The sequence below is a fragment of the Panicum virgatum genome, chromosome 3K, assembly GCF_016808335.1.
Source record: "Panicum virgatum strain AP13 chromosome 3K, P.virgatum_v5, whole genome shotgun sequence".
Classification (NCBI taxonomy): domain Eukaryota; kingdom Viridiplantae; phylum Streptophyta; class Magnoliopsida; order Poales; family Poaceae; genus Panicum; species Panicum virgatum.
Window position 1 is genome coordinate 6,523,127 of NC_053138.1, and position 13,309 is coordinate 6,536,435.

Below are 13,309 nucleotides of genomic sequence, written 5' to 3' on the forward strand. Positions count from 1 at the left end.
TGTTTTCTTAACGGCGACCGAGTTTAATAGGAAATATATAATTTTTTATCCAATATTATTGATTTTTATGTGATATAAATTTTTTAGAATAATATAGACCGTTAGATTTTCATAAAATCCAATGGTGTAGGTTTTTCTCTTTTTTAGTTTAACGTGGGAATTTCTAGATCCTTTCGCGAACAATAAAACACAGCTAGGGTTCTTAGGCGTCCCCCTCCTTTGTTTATATAGCCCTTTAGGTGGGTTGCCTTAGGCCCCACCTTGGGCGCCCCCTTCTGGGCCGAAAATGCCCATTAGTGCACCTAAATCCAGTCTAATTCGGATTTCATCTTTATCAGACTTCTTTCCCTTAAGTGTGTGACCCTATGGGCTCATATGCGAATAGACATGGCCCGAGTACTCTTACTCGGCCTAATAGTAGACAGTGGCCTTTAGCAAGACATGTCAACTCCTATACGCACACAAAGATCATATCAGACGAGCCGCCACAATATCCTATACATGCTGTTCCCTTTGCCTCACGATATTTGGTCTAGTTTAAAGCCGACCACTCTTTCTCGATCTTATGATTCGGAATACTTGGTTAACTCTTAACCCCAGCATGGCCATGCATTTCCTGATCTGAATCACTCGAGGGGCCCAGAGATATCTCTCTTGTAGAGAGGGGCAAATCTCATCTTAACCGACTATGTCTCACAGCATGCTTCTTGACAGACCCGAAAACCACCTTTATGACTACCCTGTTACGGTGCAGCGTTTGATGGCTCCTAAGTAAGTCGATTCACATCTTGAGTACATACGACGATATCAGGTCTTAGGACACAGCGTACATATTGTGTAATGAGAAATCACCATCTCTCGTGTTGGGTCAGTTCAGACTCATGTCCCACATGAGCCCACATTATTAGTTTGACATCTACATGTCCATGACTTGTGAAATATAGTCATCAACTAATACATGTGCTAGTCTAATATCCATGTGTGTCCTCACATGAACTCCGACTAGGAACAGCTTTAGAATAACCATACAAGTAAAGAGTCTCACAGACAATTCACATAATTGTCAATCAATACAAGTTGACTTTCATGGATATTCAAGGAACACTTCATTAATCATGAATACAAGAAAATATGATCATCTCTATGATTGCCTCTAAGGCATATTTCCAATAGATAATAGATGTCCCCGCTGAAGAAAGACGCTAAAATGAAACCTCGGACGATGTTCCTTGAAGTCAGCTAGGTAAACATGCAAGTTTTTTCTTTCATTGTTTTAGAACAAATAAGAATTTTTCTTTTCTTTACTGTTACTGGAATTCATATGCATTTGATTCCCTGTTGTGTTTACCAGACTTTTTTAATGGAAAGTTGGCAAGAAATCAAGATGGATTTGCACATCCTTGAGTGGAAGTTTCTCTAATTTCGAAATGATTACTTCCTTAATTATAATGTGATAGTTAGATGTAATTTTTCCTGATATAATGTCAAAAGTGAATCAACTTGAACATTTTGAATTATTTATTTTCTAGTTAGTTTATCTCAAAATGGAAGCTTGTTATTGTTTTATGCTTGCACCTAAAATTTGAAATGAGCTTATATATGCATTACATATATTTGCAAGAGTATGGGAGAAAAAAGTTGGTAAGAATGCATAATTAGAAATTTCGTTAATTAACCACATTACAATGGCCAATTTCATGAAAAGAAAATTATATATATGCTATCGTCAGCATTTGAACAAAAGAATAAGCAACATTAAGTCAAAGCTATGAGCTGAGTTGACCGGTTTCTCACCATCCAACTTTCGTTGACTTTGGGCAATAAAAAAATTAGAAAAATATCAAGTGCCTGCACATTGCAATTGTTAATAACTATGATACAAGAAATAAGATAAATTCAAATAAAACCATATCTATCTGAAAATGCAAAACTTGGATCTGTTACCACTAAAAGATGCAAGTATGAACTATGAAAAAATACCATAAAAATGCTCCATTATAGAGAAACTACACTTTATTGCCTTATTGCACTCTCAGGTTCCATTTGAGCAGCCTGTTGATTCTCGTTCCACGTTCCAGCAACATAACAGCTACACTCAGGGGCGGACCCAGGGCTCGGCAACCCTGGTCGCCGGCCCGGGCTCCTATGCTATAGCTGCATGAGGCTAGCAATTTAATTCATGGTCACAACCCTTTTTGCTGAAGTGGTAAAGAAATATTCCTGGCTTGGCCCATGCTCCATGCCTCCATTGGATTGTTGGGTCCGCCATTGGCTACACTTGAGCCCCATTTCCAGCAACATTTGCCCCATGTTCGGTTAGGGGTTTGTGCGGAATGCATGCGTGCATGCGTGAGTTTGGCCAGCGGTGAGTTTTTTTAGAGAAAGGCTCCACCCAGCTTTTATAGAAAGCATATAAAGTTAGAGACAACGCAGCGAAAAGAAAGAGAGAAAAGCACTGGGGATACCAGTTTGTCTAGGATAGTTCAAAAAAACAAGGCAGCTACAGATTACATAAAGTCTTCTAGCGCCATGTTTCTTGGCCGACATGCGAAGCCCCTCAGCCAGCTCGACATCTGCTGCAATTGTCCGTCCAGCTTCTCGCGGTCATGCTCCTTCAACGCCAAACGCCATCTCTGCAGGTAGGATAGGATTTTAAACAAAGGTTCAGATGGTGATTTTGGAAAAACACCCTCAATAGAACACTTGTTCCTCACATTCCAAAGCCCCCAGAAAACGAAAGCAAAAGTGAACAGTTTGTATTGGTACTCCCTCGCCCCCAGCGGGAGCCAAACCTCGGTGAAGTCCCCCTAGTTTGCTGGTATTCTATCCCAGCCAAAGGCTTCTTTGAGGCGCGTCCAGGTGAAACGTTCCACAATGCATGAGAACATATATAGTTGGGGGTTTCCGGCTCCCCACATATCGCGCAACCTTGTCCCCCCTTCCATTTTCTCTCTTTCATTTTTGTTTTTGTAGGGAGCCTGTCTTGAATTGTTAGCCATAGGAACACTTTCAGTTTCATTGGGAGTTTGCTCCTCCAGATTTCCTCCGCTCTCTTGTTTTTCATGCCTTTAAAGCTCATCCACCTGTAAAGTGACCTAATGGTAAAGTGTCCCGATCTCTCCAACTTCCAAATTACAATCTTTCTCCACCCCCAAGGTGACATCCTTCAGCTTGTCCAAAAGTCCCCCCATTCTTGCATTTCTTCAGAGCCAAAAGTTCTAGTAAAATCAAATTTCCAGTGACCATTTGTGTTGCATTCACTTACCAAGCTATTTTTATTCCTGCAGTAGTCGCACACTTTGGGAAAAATAGTTTTTAGGGGTGTTTCTGCCAACCAAACATCTTTCCAAAACCTAATTTCTTTACCATTTCTCACCACAAAAGCCGACCCTCAGTTGAAAAGGTGTTTGACTTTTTGAAGTCCTTACTAGAATTGGGACCCCTCCCCCCTCCTAGCTGTGCTAGTAACAAAATATTTTGAGGCCAAATATTTCCTTCTGAGCAGCTGAACACATGGATCACTCTCTCTATTTTCCAGGATCCTTCAAACCCATTTTGTGAGGAGATCTTCATTCATTCTTCCAGTGTTAATTACTCCCAACCCACTATAATCCTTTGGGAAGCACACATTCTCCCACCTGACCATATGATATTTGAACTTAGTTTCATCTCCTCTTGATAGGAACTTGCTTCTCACACTGTCCATTTGCTGGTGAGTTGTCTCAGGCAGCAAGAACATCCCCATAATATATATAGGCATATTGCTCAAAGAGGAATTAGTTAGGACCAGTCTACCCCCAGAAGACAGATGTTTTCCTTTCCAGGGTTGAAGTTTCTTCCTCATCTTTTCCACTATCTTGCTAAAATGTGCAACCCCCAGGTTCTTGTCACTGACGGGGAAACCTAAGTAATTCAAAGGAAACTCCCCTAGTTTGCAATTCAGCATGTTTGCTATTTCCTATTGTCTCTCCTCCTCCACTACAAAGACCACTACTTCACTTTTATGGTAATTTATCTTTAAGTCCGACATCCATTCGAAGCAGTAGAGGATAAATTTCATGTTTCTTATCAACTCGTTGTCACACCCCATCATCAGCAAGGTGTCATCAGCATACTGCAGGTGAGTCAGGCCCCCATTGATCAAGTGTGGTACTACCCCCTTATGTATCCATGCTCTTTTGCTTTGTCCAATAGATGTGCCAATGAATCTGCAGCCATGTTGAAAAGAAGAGGTGATAGAGGATCATCTTGTCTCTGCCCCCTGTGGGTTCTAAAGTATCCTCCATTTTCGCCATTTATATTGATGCACACTCCCCCCTCACAGTGCTCATTATCCACCGGATCAGCCTGTCATCAAAACCTTTTCTTTGGAGTACTTTTTCCACGAAGTCCCATCTAATACTATCATGTGCTTTCTCAAAGTCTATCTTTAGCAGCACCCCCTGCATTTTCTTCACTTCGTGTAACATAACCGCCCCATCATAGATGTATCTTCCCTTAATGAAGGTTGTTTGACTCGGGCTGATGAGTTTTTCAGCCACACTGGATAATCTCCCCATCAACAGTTTGGTGAAAATCTTGAAGCTCATGTTTAGCAAGCATATTGGTCTGAATTGCTTGACATCTTTGGCATCAGTAACTTTCGAGACCAATGTGATCACTCCGTAGTTCAGTCTAGCTATATCTAATTGTCCCAGAAAGAAGTCATTCATCATTTCCAGCAGATTCCCCTTTATGATTCGGGCTGGGCATTCGGTTCTAACCGAACCGATCGGTTCAGTTCTTCGGTACCTACACAAATTTGGTTCTAAAAAAATAGGGACCGATCGATTCTTTCTAGGAGTGGGAACCGAGGAAATTCGGTTTCGGTTCTTTCGGTTCGGTTCCGGTTATAACCGAATTAACCGAGCCACCTCAACATGGGTTCACGAAATCAAAAAAAAAAAACAGTCCGCCGACCAGTGCCGCCGTTTGCCTCCTTGCCCGTTGCTGGCGCCACCACCACCGCCCTCACGCAAGTGCTGGCTGCCGCCCGCCGGAGTGACCGTCGCCGTCCTCCCCCGGCCTGCTGGATCCGCGCGCCGAGACCGCTGTTGTCGTCGATGCGCCGCCGCCGTCGATCCACCGCCGTCGCGCACTCCCGCGGCCGCGCGGTGCCACCGCCACCCCGTCCCGCGGCCGCGCGCCAGCACCGTCGCCCCGCCGGGAGGAAGGAAGGGAGGCGGTGGCCGGGCGTGGCGCCGCCGCGCTGGGAGGGAGGGAGGGAGCCGAGGGCTCTGGCGAAGGCCGAAGCAGCGGCGCGGGCCGCCGGCGGAGCGGGCGGAGGCGGACACAGCAGCGCCGGCCGCTGGCGGAACGGGCGTAGGGCAAGCGGTGGCCGGTGGGGGTCGGCGGAGTGGGGACTGTGGAGGGGGCGGCGGCTGGCGGGGTCAGGGTGGGGGATCTCGGGAGGGACTGAGGGAGCCTGGTGCAGTGGCGCCTGGCGGGGTGGGGTTGGGGTGGGCTAGGGTTAGTTATGGGCCAACGGCTTGGGCCATTTTGGGCTTCATGGGGCTAATGGCATATGGGCTCGGTTCCTCGGTTAACCGAGTTCAAGAACCGAACCGAACCGAAAATTTTGGTTCCTCAGAATTAGGAACCGAACAGAGAACCGAAATTGTCGGTTTCGGTTCTTTCAGTTTTGGTTCTCGGTTAATTCGGTTCGGTCCTCGGTTCTTGGTTAAATTTGCCCAGCCCTATTTATGATATGCCAGAATCTTTTATAGAAGGTGACAGTGAAACCATCAGGGCCTGGCACCGTATCTTCTTTCATCCCAAAAATGGTTTCTTTCAGTTCCTCCTCCGTAATGGGCTTGAGTAGGCTAGCATTATCATGTGAGTCTAATTTGCCGTGCTCTATCCAGGCTCCGTCCCCCAAAGTTACTTTGGTTTCTGGCTGCACCCCAAAGAGCTTCCTGTAATAGGTGTAAATGGCCTCCCGAATTTCATTCTGATCAGTAATAGTCACCCCCTCTAATTCCAACATAGTTATAGTTTTCTTCCTCCTACTCCCATTGGCAACTAAATGAAAGAATTGTGTATTGGCATCCCCCACACAGACCCATCCCCCCCTCTCTATCTCCAATAAAGTTCCTCAACCTCCATAATTTTTTCTAACTCCCCCTCCAACCTGTGTCTCTCTATGATGAGTTCTGTGTCACTGGAATGTTGCAATTTCTCATCAATTGATAGGATTCTGCTCATTAGGTCTGCTTTTTACCTCCTATACTCCCCTCTAGTATTTGACCCCCACCCTTTTAGAAATTGCCTTAAGCTGCTCAACAAACCATGCATTTTATCTAAAGAGTATGATGCAGGTGGGATTCTTCCCTTTGTCTCAGCCTATTTGTCCTCCACCTTTGTCACAAAGCCTTCCATTTGCCTCCATCACGGTACAACTCTCTCAATTATAATTTCTCAATGAAGTTGTTGAAGGCAGTCATCAGCCCTGCACTCCCCAAGCCTGATCTTTTCTCAGAAGTTGACCGGATTAGATTAAAGGGTCAGTTGGATCCATGCCACTACAACTTCTTGAAATTGGATTTCATGTTGAAATCCATGCCATTGAGTGGCATGATTTTCAACGTAAAACCCAATTTCACGGAGTTGTGGTGGCATGAATCTAATTTTCTCTAGATTAACCCCCCCCCCCCCCAATGATACTTGGCAATAGGCATCTGACACATTTTTTGTCTATTTCCTCCAAGAACTGCAAAGACATATCATGATTTGCTGGGCCACACACAGTAATTAATTCCCATCTCAAATTAGTCCTCCTGTTTCTGATGGTAGCACTCACAAAAAAAGTCCCCAACTCCCAGCCTTCTATTTCCAAGATATCATTCTTCACCCCCAACCAAAATGCCTCCAGAATGCCCCACAGCTGGTATCCAGTTCCATACAAAATGTTTCCCTGGAGTGAGCCTTTTCTTGGGCCAGAAGCTCCTTCAATTGTCGTATTCTTGCCCCATTCCCCTTATATTCCAGAAGAGAATTCTCATTGATAACTAATCCTTTTGAGTTCACTGCTCAGCCTATCCCCCCCCCCTCTCTTTTCTTCTTGGGTGTTTTTCTGATGGAGCCTTGAGTTGTCTCCAGTTTTTTTTTGTTGGTTGTCAACATATTTTAGTTCTAAATTCTCCCCCTCCAAAGTATGCATGTCCTTCATCAATTTTTCCTTTTTTTCTGTATATTGCTTCAGCAATGACTGTCCGAGCCATTTCCTCCAGTTTTATTGCACTCAAGGTTTCCACAACCTCCTACTCAGACCCCCATGATGAATGTCACAATTTACAGCAAAATCCCCCAGAAATTCATGATCCATTGAGTTCAAAATACTAAAAGAATTGCCTGAGATAGCATTCATACCTGAGTTTATATTGGTCGAGGCTTGACTGAAAATGGTAGGATGTTGGGGGAGCGGTGAGTTTTTCTTTTCCTTTTTTTTCAATTAGCAGTGTCTTCTTAACGTCAATGCTCAAAATCAACTACCGATCTTCCTTTTCATACTACAATTCTAAAACTCAATCTTTTCCTGGTAATTTTGTAAAGTATGGACATTTTAACATTACAGCTGTTATTTTTCCGTCCTCCGTACATATCAACAATACATAATTTCTTCTAAATCTAGATATACAGTGAAATTCTAATTAAAGAGCAGTTATACAAATAGGAGCAGACATACTCACACATGTTACTCGAAGAAAAAAAAATTCTCATACATGTTGCAAAGTATAGATTTGTGATGTGTTGGAAGTTGAAGTAAACAGTCAACACTGGAAACGGCGAACCGGACAGGCGGACATCCAACCCAACCCACCCCTTTCTCACTCCCCCCTCTCTCCCCGTCTGCCCCGCGTCAAGCTCCTCCCTCTCACCCCCACCCGGATCTCGCGCGCCGCAGGCAGACCCCGCCACCCTCCAGAAGCTTCTAGAAGGCCCTCCCCGGCGCCACCCCGCTCCCGCGCGGATGAGCGGCGGTTCGGGCCCCCTCCCCTACTCGATGCGTGATGTGGGCGCCGGCGGCGCCTACAACAACGCCAAGTTCCGCCACCGTTCCCGCCTCAAGGTGCCGCACCTGCGCCTCCCTCCCGATCCAAGCCCCCATTGTTTTGTCCCAAAAATAGGAGTTTTTTTCGCCCTAGACTAGAGAGGTAGCTCTACTTGGGGGTTGAAGCTTGATCTCTGTGGCGATTGCAGCGGCGACCTGAATCGTTGGTGCGATTGGTCGGTTGCGTCGTTGGGGAGGTCGAAAGGTGTCGCGACTTGCGATTTTGGGTGGAATGAGGGTTCCGTGGCATTGGATGTGCGGTAGTCACTGTTGAAATTGCCTCTGGTTGGCTGTTCCGATGTCTAAGGCGCTGCTGGCCTGCTGCACTAGGTTGTTTCGATCTGCTTGAGGTCATCTCCTAGATCAAATGGTTGTTTTCATCAGGAGGTTTGTGTATGCTCGTCAGCGTTTGGCTTGGTTTACCTTGAGGGTTCAAGAAGTTGGCGTGGTCTCATATAATTTCTCTTTCTCGCGCATGTGCTTCAACAATTGTACCTCGTCCATTGCTTGTAGTTTAGATACAGCTAATGAAATAAATGTAATGATCATCTCAGATCATGGATCGAAGAATTTGTAGACCATGTTACATTATATATCTGCAATATTTGAGCATGTTTGGCGCCAAAATTCGGAATATGTTATTAGGTCGTAACGCTCGTTTGGATATTATAAATTGTAGTAACGCTCGTTTCGGTACTTTACATTTGGTTGCTGTTTGTCTTACTTCACTTTTGGAAACTTCAGTACTACAGTTGTCATGTCTGAGAAAAACTGATCTCTGTCAATCCTCTAGAGATGATGGAGCAACATCCCTTTGCATAAATTGTTTTTCGATTCTTGCATATAGGGACTTGTATTCGAGACTGTTATGGTATCGTTAGTTGGTATTCTCTCTAAATGTTTTTTTATTCTCATATGTAGATGTTTGTACAGTCCCTGGCTACTAACAGCAGCAAGTACCGTTGTGGAAAGTTCACTGTTGGTAAATTCTTGAGCCTGTTGATGGTTTCTGGCCTATTATACTTATTTCTGCACAAAAGCCCAGAGGGTCTTGTACCTGATGAGCTACATGGCAAAGAAGTAAATAATAACAATGTCAGGAGAGCTCCCAGTATTCGCACATTTTGGAGAAAAGCACCAAGGCTGCCCCCACGTCTCCCACCAAATGAAATCTACAAAAATAATTCTCTGCTTCAGCAGTCTCCATCTGAGTGGACATCTAGGCAGAAGAAAGTTAAAGAAGCATTTGAACATGCATGGTCTGGTTACCGGAATTATGCAATGGGTTATGATGAGCTTATGCCTTTGAGCCACAGGGGCACTGATGGATTAGGAGGTTTAGGTGCTACAATTGTGGATTCTTTGGACACTGCGATAATAATGGGTGCTGATGATGTTGTTTCTGAAGCGTCAAAATGGATCGAGGAGAACCTAATGAAAAGAATCAGTGAGAAAGGGCAGGTTAATTTATTTGAAACTACCATCCGTGTCTTGGGAGGGCTTCTTAGTGCATACCATTTGAGTGGTGGCGATCATGCAGGATCAGTTGACTCTGGGATACCAGCATCATATAAAAAGGCTAATCCGGAGAGACTTTTGGAAGTTTCAAAGGATTTGGCAGACAGGCTATTGTTGGCTTTTACATCAAGCCCAACAGCTATACCTTTAAGTGATGTTATTCTTCGTGACCGCACTGCACATGCAGCCCCAGATGGCTTAAGCAGTACCTCAGAGGCTTCAACATTGCAACTAGAGTTCAGTTACCTCAGCAGAGTATCAGGGGATCCGAAGTATGACAGGGAGGCAATGAAGGTGTTAGAGCATATGAGAACACTCCCAAAGGTGCAGGGACTGGTGCCTATTTACATTAAGTATGTATTGTTTCGACCCTCCTATATTTTTGCAACTAAATTGCTTTCGCATTCCATCTTAATGCTATTCCATTGTACTGCATTCAAAGGCATCAAATTTTAGAGGAAATCTTTATTTTCTTGTTCTTGTTTACATGTGCAGCCCCTCCTCTGGTCAATTTAGTGGCGAGAATATTAGATTAGGATCTCGTGGTGACAGTTACTATGAGTATCTACTAAAAGTGTGGATTCAGCAAGTGGAAAGTCGTGACAGTAGTTTGAAGTATCTGTTTGAAATGTATACTGAAGCAATGAGAGGGGTCAAGCATCTTCTTGTTCGGAAAACTGTTCCAAACAAGTTGGTCTTTGTCGGGGAGCTTCCATTTGGACGAAATGGTGATTTCAGTCCTAAAATGGATCACCTGGTATGTACTCTCATTGAACATCAATCCTCTTGCACTCAATTGAGAAATCATTTTATCCTTATAATGATATTTTCCCCTGGGCAAGCTTTTGAGATCTTTATTGTTTGCTGCACGACTTCCTTGATAAATAGCAATGGGATGTCTTCATTTTGCAGGTGTGTTTTCTTCCTGGTACCCTTGCCCTTGGTGCAACTAAAGGTATCACCAAGAAAAAAGCTCTTGAGAGTAATTTGTTGACTGATGAAGACATCGAAAATCTCCAGCTTGCTGAAGATCTTGCCAAAACATGTGTTGAGATGTACTTTGTCACCTCTACTGGCCTTGCTCCTGAAATAGCTTATTTCCACATTGAGGTAAGGGCTTGTCCTAGTTAGTGGGTATCCTAATCATGAGTTTGGTCGATATTACATTTTATTTTCTGATCTTTAAATGTACATGTTGATTTTCCAAACAAATCACTAATGGCACGTGGTTTCTACAGGGTAATCCAGAAGGGGGACCTGATGGCGGTAACAAAAGCAACAAATATGTCAATGATATTATAATAAAACCACTTGATCGGCACAATCTTCTACGCCCAGAGACTGTGGAATCACTATTTGTTTTGCACAGAATTACAGAGGATCCCAAGTAAGATTTTGGGAAATTGACTACTTTTCAGATTGCATCATGTCACTGTTTGCTCATTTTTTTATTGCTTTTTCACAAACAGGTATAGGGAGTGGGGTTGGCAGATCTTTCAGGCGTTTGAGAAATACACAAAAGTTGATTCGGGTGGTTACAGTTCCTTAGATGATGTCACGAGCCTACCTCCTCATAGGAGAGACAAAATGGAAACTTTCTTCCTTGGAGAAACATTGAAATATTTGTATTTGCTGTTTGATGAAAGCAATACTCTTCCGCTAGATAAGTATGTATTCAATACAGAGGCCCATCCTCTTCCAGTCATGAGGTCTATGGAACAGGCTTCACATTCTGTATAGTTTAGAAGTGTATAACTGTTGTATGATCATGATGAGAGAAGTAACAGATATATGAGAAATATACTTGACAGCATAGTCGGAGGAGTGAGAATCCCTTGCATGAGCTTGAAGCAACATAAGATCATTCTTGGAGGCAGACTCATGATCATAGAATAGCCATGCTTGATTTTGAGGATTTTTGGCTTTTCAATTGTGTTTATTGGAAGGCCATAAACTTTTAGACTGTACAATCTAACTTGAAATTTTGAAATCAGTTGGCTGTTACACCAAGAATTTGTCTATAATTGTCATCTATCCTTTCTTGTCCGTTGCTGTTCCAAGATTTCTCCAAGTTTAACTGGTGAGTAGGAGCAGCACCTTTATCATTTCCAGCTGTTGCTGATACATTGTTTATTTCACCTCGGGTTTCCCTAGTTTCATCACAGTGTAGCACATTGCAACTCACTCTTTTTAGGAAGTTGCTCAAAATTCAGGATATAGCAATGGCCAAGCAGTGCACAAATTAAAGTCCTGTCTGTCTCCATCATCTTTTCGGTTTATCTGTCTTGTTCATTGAGATGTTGATCAAAATGTCACAGAATTGGTTCTTCCTCTTGATGGGTAGACATTGCCTCTTACCTGACATGTCAAGTGCGAAGCGATCAGTTTCTTTCTTTCTTTTTATATAGTTCCCAGCTTTCGCGTGTCCTGAGCATAAGTAGGTTCGTTCAAATCTGAGATGACAATTTCGTATATATTCTTTCCATTCTGTGTATCGAGCCGTGGGTTCAAAACTCTCTTGTGGAGCTGGGACAACAAACTGAAGCTGAAACGAACAAATTCCAATTCAGATTGTTTTCCAGTCCAGCCGCGGCCAGAATCCCAGAAACCGTGTGCGGACGGAGGAGCATCATCAGTAATCAGTATGGTTGGGTTGCGTTGAGACTGGCGAGTGGGAGGGAAAGCGGACGGAACCGGCTGCTGCTGCTGCCTTGCTGGAGGCTGCTGGAGTGCTGGTGGCGGCGCGTCCACCGGCGCCAGCGCGGCAGCGCCACCCTCCTCCGCGGCACCGTGCCGCAATTCCCACGCACGGCGCGAGCGCGACGCGGGGGGGCACGGCACGGGCACGGGCATGGGCACCGGCACACGGGGGCGGCCTCGCTGTCCGGGCGCCCGCGCGCCAGCTCCCGCTGCGTCCGCGTCCTTGCCGGGGTGGTGGCGCGCGTCCCGGCCGCGGGGCCAGCGGTGGAGGGTGGTGGGGTGGGGACGGTGGACCACGGGGCGCGCGGACGCCCGACCCGTCTGACTGGCCACGCCAGCGGATTCCTCTCCATTGCGGCCGGAGGACACGCGGCGGGCGGCGGGGCTGGAGGCCGCGTGGGCGCCTCCCTCCCCGGCCCCGCTGCGCCCGTGGGTTTCGCCCTAGGGAATAAGCGGCGGCCACGCGGCGGCGTCGGGCTGGGGTTGCCACGAAGGGACCCGCTCGCTGCCCGCCGGCGAGGTCCAAGCGCCGGAAGTGGGCGTGGTGGCCCTTGGCCCTTGCGTTGCTGAAAATGTCTTCTCGGTCTTGGGGGCTCCAACTCCAACTACAAGCCTCAACATTTTTCTTCCTCCACAAGATCGATCATTGTTCATTGGAGAACCTTCCAAATTGACTGCCTGATCCTGATGGGTTATCCTTAAACTCGATCACCTGATTGTAATGGTAATAAGCCCACCGTGAACCAGCTGTGCCTGTGCTCTCTGATCAGGACTGCCCTGGCCTGAGAAACATCTCACAGTCAACAAGTCCAGTGTTGATCTGGCAAGCAAACGCAAGATATCACAACAGTGCATTGTATCCTGCTCCCCATGTGATCTGGAGTACGCAAACAGGTACCTGTCGGAAATCTGAAACTGTGTCATACACACGCATCCATCTCTCAAGTCTAAGGTATCATCATTCATACGCCTATGACCACTCTCCCCATGCCTATATAAACG

General features: G+C 45.3%; 1 protein-coding gene across 1 annotated transcript; it reads left to right on the top strand.

The window, feature by feature from the left end:
* Nucleotides 1–7,812: 7,812 nt before the first annotated feature.
* On the top strand, nt 7,813–11,617 carry LOC120697123 (mannosyl-oligosaccharide 1,2-alpha-mannosidase MNS3-like). The gene is made up of 6 exons (XM_039980253.1): nt 7,813–8,107; nt 9,011–9,960; nt 10,103–10,364; nt 10,520–10,717; nt 10,846–10,994; nt 11,077–11,617. The coding sequence occupies exons 1-6, from the start codon at nt 8,009–8,011 to the stop codon at nt 11,345–11,347; spliced, it is 1,929 nt and encodes a 642-aa protein (XP_039836187.1). The 5' UTR covers nt 7,813–8,008; the 3' UTR covers nt 11,348–11,617.
* The last annotated feature ends 1,692 nt before the right edge of the window (nt 11,618–13,309 follow it).